Source organism: Oncorhynchus mykiss, chromosome 4 (genome assembly GCF_013265735.2).
Source record: "Oncorhynchus mykiss isolate Arlee chromosome 4, USDA_OmykA_1.1, whole genome shotgun sequence".
NCBI lineage: Eukaryota > Metazoa > Chordata > Actinopteri > Salmoniformes > Salmonidae > Oncorhynchus > Oncorhynchus mykiss.
In genome coordinates, this window is record NC_048568.1 from 12906399 (window position 1) to 12922602 (window position 16204).

General features: G+C 40.6%; 1 protein-coding gene across 1 annotated transcript in view; it reads right to left on the reverse strand.

Moving 5' to 3' along the window:
• Window positions 1-16204, reverse strand: part of ube2j1 (ubiquitin-conjugating enzyme E2, J1) — a 29418-nt gene extending 13214 nt beyond the window's left edge. Inside the window, exon 1 of the mRNA XM_021600237.2 lies at window positions 15867-16204. Within this exon, the coding sequence (XP_021455912.2) occupies window positions 15867-15897 (31 nt within the window). The 5' untranslated portion in view covers window positions 15898-16204. The remainder of the gene's footprint in view (window positions 1-15866) is intronic.

Consider the following 16204-nt stretch of genomic DNA (forward strand, 5'->3'; position numbering starts at 1 on the left):
CTAATGGGCGCCATTGATTTTAAGAAATGTTGCATACTTTATTACGTGGTTGCGTCATATCTTTGCACACTTTGTATCGATGCATGCTTCAAAATATGTACAAACTGAGTACGCATTCGAGAAGTGCCCTCCATGCTAGGTTTCACATACTTTGATATGGACCCTCCGTTGCTAGGAGCACGGTAGTATGCCTTTTGAGAAAACGCTCCTTCTCCTGACGTCTCCAACCTTCTCAATTAATCTTCTTAAGGTCACAAGAAAATGAAAAAGACCCACTAGCCAGGTTGCAGGACCATTGTTCTTATCCAGCTCAAAGGACCACCAAAAAGAGCTGGAGTTTGTATAGGTGACATGTTATTTATTACGTTTATTTTACAGGGACAATTCAGCAACAATACATGAAAGGCCATGTGTCATGACATTTTTATCATAGCTGTGACATGATGTCATAACACACGGACTCAAGTGTATTATTGCTTTTTAACAATGAGCTAGCTACCAGCATTAAAAAGCAAGATTCTTTCCCAAACCATACCATTTTCTACATTCGCTACATTCACTGAACACTAGTTGAGTTCGAATTTCAATATTGAAACAATGTTGCAAATGTTGGAGATTATGTCTAGACCTTTTTAAAAGTAGTAGTAGTACATTGGTAGGTAATGACGTAAGATGGGACTTTTTATGAATGTACTGGCCATGTGCATGTTGTCTAGTATATCATGGGCAGCATAGGTTCTAACAATGGGAATTCCAAATATAGAAGACTAAAAGTAAGTCTGTGAAATGAGCTCAGGAGGAGTGGGGACCAACGGGATAGAAGGAAACCCTGGCCGGTCTGACTGTCTTAACTTTACCACCAATCAAATCCTTGCTTCCTCCATTCCTTTCAAAGCACATTGATTGGTGGAGACGATTCAAGGTCCCTCCCTTGTGGCTGCTCCTCCAATGAGCTTTAAGTTTTTTTTTTTAAGGAATTGAGGAAACAAGGACAGAAGAAGCAAGGATTTGACAGCTAGTAATGTTTTTCAGACCCCTGTGTGACTGTAGGGCAGAGAGCAGGGGAAGGAAAGCAGTTTAAGGCAGTGGAACAGAGGCTCTGACATCACACCTCCCAGGGCATGTGTTCCAGATCTGATCCCGCCTCTGGCCAGACACTCTAAAGATGTAACTATCTGTACCATTCTGTAATCCTGCACTGGAAAGATAACAAAAATGAAGGAAAGTCTGTGTGTGTGTGTGAGTGATAAGAATGCACTGATTAAACTCCCCCCCCCCCCCCCCCCCTCCTCCTTCAAGTGTATACCCACAGACAACCGGGTCACAGACGGTAGGAAGTAGGAACCCAGATCAAGTTGAGCTTCCTGAAAATTTTTGGGGGTGTAAACACAAGATGAGATTAATCAGAAGAGGAGGTTGACATAGAGCTGGGACGATAAACCGAACATTACAGACACCAATCACCTATGGAAATAATTTTGCTGATGTCCTTCATTACGATAAACAGCATATACTAGAATATTTTTTTTTTTTTAAATGCGATTGCTAATATGGGTGATTGTTAATAGGACAATTGATGGCTACAACTGTCAAACTAGTAGTTAAAGGATAACAAAAAAAAAATGTAGGTGCACAATAATGTTAATAAACATAGAATTATATTTATTGTTATCGCATCAATTCAGGCAATTTATCACGATATGGATTTGTCGCTCTCAACTTTATAACATGCTAATAAGTGCATAAGACTATCAATAACTACTTAATGGTTTGCATGAAACCTTTCGGTGAGCGAATGACATGACAGTTGACAGTGTGACCGAAGCAATGGGGAAAATCATATTTTCCAAAGAGAATGACTGTCCTGAGAAATCTCTTTTTACATCCAGATGTCAGCTTAGTGATGCCAGTGGTTCCTATTGACACTTTAAATCAAGCTTAGAAGTCATCTTGTAGAATACACCAACAGATGCATTTCCGTCGACAATCAACAGTGGAGAAACAATCCTTAACTACAGCTTGGAAATCTGTAATAAAAAAATAGATACTAAGCTTCAACAGAAAGCAGCACAGTACAACAAAGCTGTCAAAGCTGTCAGTGTTGGAGACTACACTGGAATAAAAGTTTAATAGTAGAATTAGAATAACATTTATTTAAAACAACTTGAACCCCTTTTTAAAGGAAATATTCATAATTTTCTGTGGAATTGTGTAATAGGTTGTTTTAGGTTGTCCCCTCTTTATTACCACCGTATTTTGCCGAATCCTAAACGTGCGTCCCGGGCAACAATTAAAATATGTTGCATTCTTATAAAATTGGAATAATGTACAGAGTGCGTAACGAGCTTCTACTGTCCTTGTATAGTACATACAGTTGAAGTTGTAAGTTTACATACACTTAGGTTGGAGTCATTAAAACTTGTTTTTCAACCACTTCGCTCAGCAAGCAAGAAGCCACTGCTCTAAAACCGGCATAAAAAAGCCAGACTACGGTTTGCAACTGCTCATGGGGACAAAGATCGTACTTTTTGGAGAAATGTCCTCTGATCTGATGGAACAAAAATAGAACTGTTTGGCCATAATGACCATTGTTATGTGTGGAGGAAAAAGGGACACCATCCCAACCGTGAAGCAAGGGGGTGGCAGCATCATGTTGTGGGGGTGCTTTGCTGCAGGAGGGACTGGTGCACTTCTCAAAATAGATGGCATCATGAGGTAGGAAAATTATGTGGATATATTGAAGCAACATCTCAAGACATCAGTTAAAGTTAAAGCTTGGTCACAAATGGGTCTTCCAAATGGACAATGACCCCAAGCATACTTCCAAAGTTGTGGCAAAATGGCTTAAGGACAACAAAGTCAAGGTATTGGAGTGGCCATCACAAAACCCTGACAACAATCCTATAGAACATTTGTGGGCAGAACTGAAAAAGCATGCTTACAAACCTGACTCAGTTACACCAGCTCTGTCAGGAGGAATGGGCCAAAATGCACTTATTGTGGGAAGCTTGTGGAAGGCTACCCAAATCATTTGACCCAAGTTAAACGATTTAAAAGGCAATGCTACCAAATACTAATTGAGTGTATGTAAACGTCTGACCCACTGGGAATGTGATGAAAGAAATAAAAGCTGAAATAAATCACTCTCTCTACTATTATTCTGACATTTCACATTCTTAAAATAAAGTGGTGATCCTAACTGACCTAAGACAGGGAATTTTTACTAGGATTAAATGTCAGGAATTGTGAAAAACGGAGTTTAAATGTATTTGGCTAAGGTCTATGTAAACTTCTGACTTCAAATGTATGTGACTTGTTTCAGGAAACTAGGCGTATGTCACACGTCACTACTTCACAGGAGCAGCTTGTGAATGTAAACATTTATTTTATCTTAATCCCTTCTGGAACATGTGAACTTTGGTGTGCCTTAATAGCAAACTTGTATTCCATCCATAAATACAAATAAAATTGTTAAATTACGAGCCTAGTTGGTTTAGCCATGGAAAAAGACAGGAACCTTCCCACTAGCCATGATTGGCTGAGATAATGTAAACCATTTGCATTGCTAGTTATAGCCTAATGTTAGCTACTTAATATTCAACCTAGATTGTTAGCTTTAGCTACTGCAGATTCATACTACAGCTATGACAATGTTTGTATTGGTAGTAGTATGAGTTGGGGTTATGCCGGTTCATTGTTTAGCTAGCTAGCTACTTAGCTAGCTACATGTCTAAACAAAAGACTCCACCTCGGCCGGATTATTACATGACCCATAAAATTAGCAGGTGTGTCTGGGGGTGATTACGGCCATCTATTGTATTTCATGAACGTGCAAATGTCTAGACAATAGTGTCCCATCCTCTTAGTTAGATGTGGGTGAGGGGTGGTTATAGCATTTCCTTCACATGACCCATCAATTAAGACAAGTGTGTCGGGTAAGCGTCACCTACTAATATTTATAAAATATTTTTTATCTGGACACTTTGTTTTTGATATCGCTACTATGCAAGTACTACCACTGTACCATTTACACCTTCTGTATCCTGTGCGTGACAAATCAATTTAGATTTTATTTGATATAGTGTGTGTTTACCACATGGCCTCACATGTGAATCCTTAAAGAGAAGGGTGGGACTAAGCCTTAAGAGGGTGTGAACGATCCTGAATGGGTGTAGACAAAGAAGAGCTCTCCAGTCGGTGTACCAAAACATTCAAGTGCCATTTTCTCAAAAGTAGGGTTACTTTCAAAGCAGAATTACTTTCCCATTTTTCCTCAACTGCAGTGTATGATAAACCATTTGCTAGCTGAGTCTCTACTTTTATCTGATGTAAAAAACACAATTTCAAATTCGAGGCGGTCGGTCGGTCACATATTGACCAAAGACTGTAGGGAGCCAAGAAGTCATTGTAGAAAATAGCCTACCTATATGGTTTGCACAGTATAGTGGAATGTGTGTTAGTATGTGTACAAACTACAACATCTTCCCTAACGCACTGATGCATTTGGCCCACAGAAACCCTGGACCAGAAGAGTCAGCAAGGGTGATGCGTGGTGTAAGTTGCCCTGACAGCCACTGAGTTTTAACACTGTTTTAACACTGTCCAAACTGGAGCACGACTCCCCAGCAGGACTTCACACAACAAGCCTGCAGAGCTATCAACCCTTCCTTTCTCTCTCCCCAGCAGCAACAGATGATGCATTCACACACTGAAGGAGCTACTGCGGAGGAGGAGGACCATGTGTACAAATCCCTGGAGTGTGCTTATGAGCAGAAAAAGGTGTATTTCCTGGTCTAAAAATAAGTGAAGGAGTCTATATGCTACGTGTGGATATTGTTGTTCATGGTTGTAAACATATTTAAGTTGATACCTCTCCTGTTGTGCGGTGGCAGACAAAATCTTACACTTGGAACCCTAAAAGAAGTCCCCGAGCGGCACAGCGGTCTAAGGCACAGTATCTCAGTGCTAGAGGCGTCACTACAGACCCTGGCTCAATTCCAGGCTGTATCAATCCGGCTGTGATTGGGAGTCCCATAGGGCAGCGCATAATTGACCCAGCGTCGTCCGGGTTATGGTTTGTCCAGGGTAGGTCGTCATTGTAAATATGAATTTGTTCTTAACTGACTTGCCTAGTTAAATAAAGGTTAAATAAAAAAAAATACAAAGAAGTGGTTGAGCGGTGTGAAAATGACTGAGGTGAGATATGGTATAGCTATCAAAGCTCCGAGCTTTGATAGCAGTGCCAATGGCGGCTCAGACACCGTCTGTGCCACTAAACCCTCCAGTCATGGGCCTGATCCCCGGGCCATGGCAGCTGTCAACAGTAGCTTGTCCCAGATCTCATTGGGTAATATGGGTCCCTCCTCCAACTCCCACATAGTGGTCGTCTCTCTCAGCAGCTGGCTGAATCATTTTGTGAGCGTTTTTCAGAAACACCCTGATTAACCAGGGTTGATACAGTAGGCTGGTGGGATGAGCAGTCACTATGAAAATACTGTATACTGAGGGGTTTAAATTGGGATTTTATTTGACTAATCAAAACAGGTTTTTGTAGGGTTGATTTCCAGATTAAACACTAGCACAGTGTGGTCTGCTTGTGTGGGAACACCACCCCTTCTGTGATGATTATCTAGATGAGACAGCTGTTGGGCATTTCCATGTAAAGGACCCATGAGCACCAATGTGAAGTTTATAGAAGCATGTCAAATCGGGTGTTAAATAAAAGCTAACAGTCCATATTTTTTAATATATATATTTTTTTTTAGATAAAGACACACACACACACACACACACACATGCATACACAGTGCTTTCAGAAAGTATTCATACCCCTTGACTTATTCCACATTTTGTTGTGTGACAGCCTGAATTCAAAATTCATTAAATAGATGTTTTTCCCCTCACCCATCTACACACAATACGCCAAAGTGAAAACATGTTTTTAGAAATGTTGGCAAATGTATTTAAAATAAAATACAGAAATCTCTCCTAAAGATAAGTATTCACACCCAAGTCAATACATCACCTTTGTTAGAATCATCTTTGGCAGCAATTACAGCTGTGAGTCTTTCTGGGTAAGTCTCTAAAGCAGTGTTCACGTTGGCAGTTTGAAGTGACTCATTTCATTTTTTGGGGCATTTCTGATTTGAATGTGTTCTTTTTCCTGCCGTCTGAACAGCCAAGAAGCACATGGAATCGGATAGTTCAAGCCACATTTCAAACCACCTTCGTAGGTCGTTTGAAGTCGGATACAAATCTGATTCCTAGCCATGTGACTTGCGTCTAACCCTCAAGTGGTTTTTAGACAGTTATTTGGCATATCTTGTTGCTTGCGAGCTACTCTGTTGACAGTTTGACAAGAACGTGTATGTGGTAGCCAACTAGCTTGCTAATTGATAACAAACAAATTAGTGAATGTGCCAGAAAGCTAAACAGCTACTTAGTTGACTGCTGTGGCTAGCCAAAAAGGACTTGTTTGGAAAGTTAGATAACCTTATCCTTTGAAGCTTTAAAAGTGTTCTTACACTATGATTTGGAACCTTCAAAGCAACTGGAAAACATCCATGGCAGGTATTGTTGTCACCTTAGCTTGCTACATAACTTCTGATTGATAGGAAGCACGAACACCACCAATCAGCCTACATCACTGCACACAAACCCGTCGTTACCATGACAACTAACGTAACCATATCAGAAAATGACTGCTGTCTGAATACACACAAATCCGATTTGGTCACTTGCAACTTGGACATTCGATATTTAAAAACTGATTTGAAAAACAAAACTGATTTGAGCTTTAAGGCCTGCAGTGTGAACAAGGTTTTAGAGTGTTGCACACCTGGATTGAACAATATTTGCACATTATTCATTAAAAAAAAATATTTAAACTCTGTCAAGTTGGTGGTTGATCATTGCTAGACAGCCATTTTCAAGTCTTGCCATAGATTTTCAATCCGATTTAAGTCAAAACTGTAACTAGGCCACTCAGGAACATTCCATGTTGTCTTGGTAAGCAACTTCAGTGTATATTTGGTCTTGTTTTTGAGGTTATTGTCCTGCTGAAAGGTGATTTTTTTTCACCTTTATTTAACCAGGTAGGCTAGTTAAGAACAAGTTCTCATTTGCAACTGCGACCTGGCCAAGATAAAGCATAACAGTGTGAACAGACAAAAACACAGAGTTACACATGGAGTAAACAATAAACAAGCCAATAACATAGTATAATTTTTTGTATCTATATACATTGTGTATGGTATACAGAATGTCTCCCAGTGTCTGTTGGAAAGCAGACAACCAGGTTTCCTCGAGAATTTTGCATGTGCTTAGTTCTATTCCATTTCGTTTTATCCCCCTAAAAAACTCCTTAGTCCTTGCCGATTACAAGCATACCCATTACACGATGCAGCCACTACCATGCTTGAAAATATGAAGAGTGGTACTCAGTGATGTGTGGTGTTGGATTTGTCCCAAACATAACACTTTGTATTCAGGACATAAAGTTCATTTCTTTACCATTTAAATAAAAAAGTTTTCCTTTAGTGCCTTATTGCAAACAGGATGGATGTTTTTGAAATCTTTGTTTTATTCTGTACGACAATGTTGATCCATCCACAGCCATTCAACTCTGAACTGTTTTAAAGTCACCATTGGCCTCATGGTAAAATCCCTGAGCGGTTTCCTTCCTCTCTGGCAACTGAGTTAGGAAGGACGCCTGTATCTTTGTAGTGACAGGGTGTCTTGATACACCATTCAAACTGTAATTAATAACTTCACCATACTCAAAGGGATATTCAATGTTTTTTTTTTTATATACCAATAGATGCCCTTCTTTGCAAGGCATTGGTTGAATCTGTGCTGATCGATCTTACGGATAATTATAAGTGTGGGGTACAGAACTGTGGTAGTCATTCAAAAATCATGTCCATGCAACTTATATGACTTGTGAAGCAAATGTTTTACTCCTGAACTTATTTAGGCTTGCCATAACAAAAAAGGGTTTGACTACTTATTGACTCAAGACATTATTCTATTTTGACATTATGGGTTAGTGTGTCTCGTAGGCTAGAGACACAAAATCTCAATTTAATTCATTTTAAATTCAGGCTGTTAACACAACAAAATGCAGAAAAAGGCCTGGGGTGTGAATACTTGCTGAAGGCACTGCACATTTTTCAACCATTTTCTATCCTAAATATTAGGAAAAAGCAAAGGCTTTGATTTCTGTTCAAAGATGGAAAGGGAGTCTAAGAAAACACCTAACCAGGAAAAAGTCTTAAGGTATTAGAAATACATCAATCTTGTGTAAGTTTAAGAAACTGTACCTTGTAATTCCATTACCAAAACCTCACATCTCTCCCCCATGAGGGAGGATGATGAAAGTTCACAAAAAAAACAAGTAGGTAGACCTACATATTAGTGTTTCTACTGATATCTATTTGGCTTATGAATTATTAAGTGATTAAAACTCAAAAAGCTGACAGCCCTACTGTTTCTGCAGACATAGTTGAATCTTCATTTACAACAGATATTTAAGAGTTTTTGGAAAAGATGGTCAAAAAAGTGAGGGAGATTTGACCTAAATTCTGTTTCCAAAATGTGTTGCTTGGTCCAATGTTCAGTGTAAATTGTTAAGTGGTACATGTGCATAGAGTTCTATGGCTTGTTAAACTTTGTTTGGCATACATTTTAATGTGAAAGAGTCTCAGCGCAATTCCGTTACCGTGATATTGCCCTGCTATTGTAATGAACATAAAATATAGCATAAACTTCATATCAAGATTGAACATTTAGCCTACTTTGTCATGAAGTTGCCATTGCCCATTTGTTACCTAGTAGGGACATAGGCTATATGTATTTTAATTCTGAAACTGGGGAGTTTGATGCAGAGCCTTATTGTTCACGGGCTATATTACAACCTGAAGGGCCACTGAGCACTTCAAGAACCACCCATCATTAAGTCCAAATCATTCAGTTTGGGGAATAAACACGGGCCCCAACACTACTTTTTACATAACCTTACACGTATTATAATATAGCTTGTGAAAAATAAGGCTATGCATCAAACTCCCCAGATTCAGAGTTAAAAGTTTACATATAGCCTATGTCCCTACTAAGTCCAATTCCTTCGGTTTGGGGAATAAACACTGGCTCCCTTTGAAAGCACTGCAGCAGGCTTCAAAAACACTTCTTTTGGTTATGGCGGGGAAAGAGAAGAAAAGCCTGAAGAAAATAAAAAGCATTGTTTTGTATGTGGGTGGTCGAATTGACATTGTCTTGGAGCAGTCTGGTATAGTCTGCACTCGTTGTGTTTCCCAGGGGACAGAAAGAGGAGATATGCTGTTTTCGGACATCCTCCCACAGCGAACATGCACCCTCGTGTAGGCTAAACAACTCAGCCATCCCTCATTAAAGCCACTATGGGCTGAGGGGCTTTTGCAGTGAGAGTCAGGCTATCGGTTAAGCATTATGTATCGTAATAATTCACTAGGTAGGACAAAGAACTAACAGGACCTTAGGAAATCCTTAAAGGCTCAGTGCACTCAAACTGGATTATCCTGTGTTTTATTTAAAATTTCCATACTATGAGGTTGGAATAATACTGGGAAATTCTGATAATGCCCTTTTAGTGTAAAAATGCCTGAAATTTGAAAAGAATGCCTGAAATTTCAGCCTGCTTTGGTGGGATGGAGTTTTGGCCTTCCATGTTGACATTACCATGTGGTAAATTAGTTAATAGATCAAATGAGAGAGTTCCAAACCTCTGACAATAATAGCTAATTTTCAGTTTCCCCCTCCTCACTCAGCCCACTCCCAAAAGGCAAAATTCTTGCTTGAGAAATTCCCCTGTGCTAAGAAGCTATTTGTTTATTTTTTACCATTTTAATTTAAAAACACAGTAAGGTAATTAATTGTAACTCAGAAAGTATTTGATATTGAGATAAGGCTGCATTGAACCTTTAATAAAAGTATAGCATCATTTGCTCAGTAAGAATCAAGCTTCAAAATCCTATATTAACCCGGATCTGGACAACAGTGACATCAAGCCTTGCACAAGTGCTCTTACTGAGGCTTCAGACTTTTAAATCAATACTGATACTCACATCTGATTACTGTTGTTATGATACCATCATTTTGACTTCAATACTGATACCAGGTTTAGTATCACGATACTCGATACCAAAACGATAAAAAAATTATACCACAGGAAAAAAAAAGGCATATTAGCCAGTCACAAAATGATACTTGATCCAGACAGAAACTCAGCTACTGCTCTGTTCAATCGTTGGGCATCTTTTGAGTTCAATATCATTATATCTGAAATTTGATGTCAACATTTCAGACAGCCATGTATGCATTAATGAATGAGTTATACAATTAATTAGACTTTGTTTTTACCAATCTAACTACATAACAAAGGTAATCATTTATTTGAATGCTAAATCTCTATTGATAAACTATTGAGGTTGGTTTCGCTGATTTCATGGGGCTACAGATGACAACCTGTTTCCTTCCATTTGGGACTTAATTTTATTGTACTGCTTAACAACATTTGCCTAGAAGAAGCAATCTCTTATTTTATGAAATTGCATGCGGTCTTTAAGAGCCAATAATGATGCATGGATACATGCCCACACAGTCAGTTGAGTTAGGTGAGGGAGGGAGAGAGACATGTCACGGACAAAAGTATCTTTGGATGCGAGGGAGAGACGATTAAGTGAATCAATAAAGTTTTTGGGGACAAACAGCTTTAAAATCAGCATATCTTTACAAAGTATTTCGGTAGTGAATTGATGTTAGCTTCCTTCAGCTGTAGGCTAGCAAGGAATGTTAGCCTACAAAGCTGGAAGCTATGAGTATCTTATTGCATTGTAAAGTGTTCAAGCCTGTATGGGCATTGTTTGCAAACAGTAATTAACAGTTTCAACAATTCAACATGCCTTGTCGCAATATTCAAGTGTGTTCATTTCTGTGCAGCATGAGTGGGGAGCTAACATGTTGCAGCCCAGACTCCCAGTGCTCTAGCAATGTATGAGTAAGTGGAGTAGGCGAGAGGCATGCACGGTGCGCTTGCGACAGACTTGATCGTTCCAATCAGTAGATGACGTGAGACACATTTGACAGAAGTAGCGAAAGTAACAAATTCTAGTACCAAACCACTTTTCATGTTCTAGTATATGTTGGTATACCATACAACACTACTGCTGATACACATAAACCAGATGTGTTGCAGACAGACAGTGACGTTTCTTTCTTAACTGGATCAGTTGCTTGCTCTGCTGGATAAGTGGAACTCTCCCTTGTCTCCCTGTGGAAGCTTTGGACCCTGGGATTAAACACCTCCCTCTGCAACTGGATCCTGGACTTCCTGACGGGCTGCCCCCAGGTGGTGAGGGTAGGCAACAACACATCTGCCACACTGATTCTCAACAGAGGGGCCCCTCAGGGGTTCGTGTTTAGTCCCCACCTGTACTCTCTGTTCATCCATGACTGTGTGGCCAAGCCCGACACCATCATTACATTTGCAGATGACACAACGGTGGTAAGCTTGATCACCAACAACAATGAAATAGGGAGGAGGTCAGAGACCTGGAAGTGTGATACCAGGACAACAACCTCTCCCTCAGCATGATCAAGACAAAGGAGATGATAGTGGACTACAGGAAAGGGTCGAGCACGTCCCCATTCTCATCGACGGGGCTGTAGTGGAGCAGGTTGAGATCTTCAAGTTCCTTGGTGTCCACCAACAAACTATCATGGTCCAACACACCAAGACAGTCGTGAAGGGGGCACGACAACACCTATTCCTCCTCAGGAGACTGAAAAGATTTGGCATGGGTTCTCAAAAAGTACTACAGTTGCACCATCGAGAGCATCCTGACCAGTTGCATCACCGCCTGGTATGGCAAATGCTCGGCCTCCGACCGCAAGGCTCTACAGAGGGTAGTGCGTACTGTCCAGTACATCACTGGGGCCAAGCTTCCTGTCATTCAGGACCTCTATACAAGGCTGTATCAGAGGAAGGCCCTAAAAATTGCCAAAGACTTCAGTCACCCAAGTCAGACTGTTCTCTCTGCTACGGCACGGAAAGCGGTACCGGAGCTCCAAGTCTAGGTCCAAAAGGCTTCTAAACAGCTTCTACCCACAAGCCATAAGACTGCCGAACAGCTAATCAAATGGCTACCCGCTCTATTTGCATTGACCCCCCTCCCCTCTTTTTTCCCCCTGCTGCTGCTACTCGCTGTTTATTATCTACGCATAGTCACTTTACCCCTATACTACCTCAATTACCTCGACTAACCTGTACCCCCGCACATTGACCCGGTACCCCCTGTATATAGCCTTGTTATTTGATTGTTTGCACCTCTATTTTTTAGATTAGTAAAATTTGTTTTTGAACTCTTATTTTTCTTAAAACTGCATTGTTGTTTAAGGGCTTGTAAGTAAGCATTTCACGGTAAGGTCTATAACTGTTGTATTCGGCGCATGTGACAAATAATTTGAAGTTGTGCTGTGACTGTCCCTAAAGAGGAACAGACACGGTGGCAAGTTGCGACAGAGGCCGTCTCTAGACTTGACAGTTCATGCAGCTTCAGTATTCTGATCATAGAGTTCCGATCATGGAATTCCGAACGTGTCATGCATCTACACCTACATTTAAAATGCGTCTACCGTATTCACAGTGTGCCTAGATTCTCTTTTCCTCCGTGATATCAAAATTGCAGTATGCATTCTACAAACGGTGGAATAGGCAAAATATTATAACACAACAAATAATGGCACCTGTAACCTCTGTAGCTAGCCAGCAAGCAACGCTAAAGAGATTGCAAAGGGTTTAACATTTTTTTCCCCCTAAATATTAGCTAGCTGACTAGCATTTATGAGGCCAGCAATCACGTTCCTCACATATTAGGAACGTATTTCCTCCAATGTTTTAATGAAAAGATGCCTCTCGGTCCCAGAACACTAGTTTTCTGAGGAGAAATACACACACAATGCATCCCTGATCACCTCCTGAAGTGGTCAACCAGATATGAACACAATCAGACCAGTCCTTTCAATGCGATCTTCATATTCTGAGAGCAGAAGTCACATGTAAGTGTCAAGTGTAGGCAACCTGAAAGACGAGGAGGAACTCATTCAGGATCTTTGTCCTCAGTCGGGATTCACTGCCCTAGTACTTTGTTTGTTTGTGAAACCATAAAGCAAAGATTTGCTGATTTCAAAGCTCATTGTCCACAAAAACATTAATTAACTTAAATCGCCTCTCCCTCATGTCGACTCACAAGATAGTTTCCCCTTTTGTCTGTCATGTCTCTCCCTAACTGAGCTCAACTGACTGGGTGGGCAAATCAACTTAATGAATGACATCATTACTTAGTCTTAAAATAAGAGATTGCTACTTCTATGCAAATGTTGTTGATCAGTACAATAAAATAAGTTTCAATTGGTGAGTACGGCACAGTACATCACTGGTGCCGAGCTCCCTGCCATCCAGGACCTCTATACCAGGTTGTGTCAGATAAAGGCCCAACGTTTCTTCAAAAAGACTCCAGCCACCCAAGCCATAGATTGTTCACTCTGCTACCGTGCGGCAAGTGGTACCAGTGTCCCAAGTCTGGAACCAACAAGACCCTAAACAGCTTCTACCCCCAAGCCATAAGACTGCTAAACAAGACTGCTGAACAGCTAATCAAATGGATACCCGGACTACCTGCAATGACCCTTTTTTAACTAACTCTCTTGCACAGACTCTGTGCACACACATTATGCACACACAAACCAACACACACACATAATATTGCTATAAAATCGTAACACAAAGAATCGCAATACATATCATATTGCCACCTAAATATCGTGATAATATCTGGCAATCCCTGGCAATTCTCAGCCCTAGTCAAAAGTAGTGCACTATATAGGGAACAGGGTGCCATTTGGGACATAAACCTCTAGGTTAGGAAAGGGGAGTGGTCAGTAGTAAACTCAGGCAATTCCATCATTGCCCAGGTCTCTAAATCCTATTGTATTATTATGAATTTGGTTAAAAGTCATTATGTAACGGTGTCTCCCTGCTCACAGGACCCAACCTGTCTGAATCGTCCCCAGTTGCCTGCAAACACTAAAATGCATTACGTAAGATTTTGTGTACAGGATTATAATCCTATCCCACAGGTCCACTGACTGACACCCTGCTCACCGCAGGAGTCAGGAGGCCCATGTGGCAGCAGAGGCTTTTCTTCTGTCACACCCACTCATTGTTTTTATGAGACGCAGCTAAAGAAGGGCTCCACATAGTATGCATCCCAAATGGAACCCTATTCCCTATGTAATGCACTACTTTTGAACAGGGCCCATAGTGTTCTGATCAAAAGTAATGCACTATATAGGGAATAGGGAATAGGGTGCCATTTGGGACATAAACCTCCTCTAGGTTAGGAAGGCGGAGTGGTCAGTAGTAAACTCAGACAATTCCATCATTGCCCAGGTCTCTAAATCCTGGCACTGTGATGCTGTGCCTTAGACCACTGCGCCACTCAGGAGGCCCTCATTGTGGGTTTCTAATGACGTTTCTTAACAGAAGTCAGCTCTACAAGATTTTGGGACATGTCTCAGAGACAATGTCATGCTCACCTTACAACAATAAGCTATTGAAAAATGGAGACAGTGATACTCTAAGCATAGGTTCTCCATTTGCTTATCCACACAAAAAAAATGGGATACTGTAAATGCATCAACTACCAGAAAGTGGTGTAGCCATTTCCTTACTTTGACTTGACCACCTTTCAAAACTGGAAGCAAATCTTTATTTGATCCTCTCTCAACACCCTGACTCAACTATAGCCTCAGCCTTATTTTGACCCCCTCTCAAAATCCAAACACTAGCTAACCCAAGCTGTATTTGTAAACCCTTCCTTTAAGACCTTAAATGCAGCCCAAACCGGGTGTGCAAGGACAACTTTGATCTACAATATTCTGAGCAGAGAATTTTTTATCTTTCCCCAACCCTCCACACTATACTTGATCTAGCATGGAGGACAGGAACTACAGGCCAGAAAATGCTTTATGCAAAAACAAGGTTTCGGTACATATTTCTTGACACAGCCCAAGGCTGGCCAAAGAAGGCAGAAAATGAAATCTAGAAACCATGTCTAATTTGAGCTAGTGAGGAAACCACAGAACCGACTGAACACATGGAGCTTAGTGTAACTGATTAGCTGTGGTTGAAAGTGACATGTTCCAACCCACTCGGCTGTTCATGTTAAGATAATTCTGCACCTGCCACCAGTGTGCACGTGTGTGTCCTTGTACCAGGCAAGCCAGTCAGAGGCTGAATAACAATGTCAACCCCAAAGGTGTCTGATATAGGTTCACTATTTTGGAGTGATCATAACCAGGGCCCACTGCTCAGATTACTGTCTTTTTGGGTAAGGTGTTAGTGAATACAAATAATTTAAGACACCAACTTTTGATTTTTATCTATGCTCAAAGACTCCACTAAGTCTGATCAAATGAACAGCAACACGAAAATAGACAAAAGTATATCATGACTTATATCATTAGTGTCCGTGAAGTTGAGGTTAGGCTACGTGTTAGCTACTAAGTGACAGAACGCCTGTAAAAGGCCATAACGTCTAGATTATTTCTTAATATTATGGCATTGTCATTTGTATTCAAATATCATTGGGCAAATAGTTTGCTAAACATACAGTCAAACAAGCTAGCTAACGCTAGATATTATCAGCATTATGGTGGAGTCACTTCTTCATGATGGGAAACCCAAAGCCAATAAAGCCAAATCCTTTCTGCTAGGCTAAATAGCATTAGCGAGTTCGACATATTGTAGTCTGTGTCATTTACAAACTTACCTGGGCTCTTGAGGTTATATTTGTTCTCCATTTTAACAAGTCAAATGGACTCAAAATGTAGCTCGCGTCTGTTTATGAGAGACAGCTGACACACGCACATCCAGCTAACACTAGCCAATACTGACGTTTGATTCGTCCAAAACATGCGAGCAATGTATTCGGTAAAGCTCACCGAGTGCCAAAAGTCGTATGCAGTTTACCCTAAACAGCTGTCATATGCGTTAGTTAGCTAGAAAGGAAGTCCTGACGTGGCACAAGTTTGTTGTTCCACGAATTTGGTGAGCGACCTGTTCGAACAGAGAAGAATGTCAGTCGTGTGACGTCACATGAAAACGTAA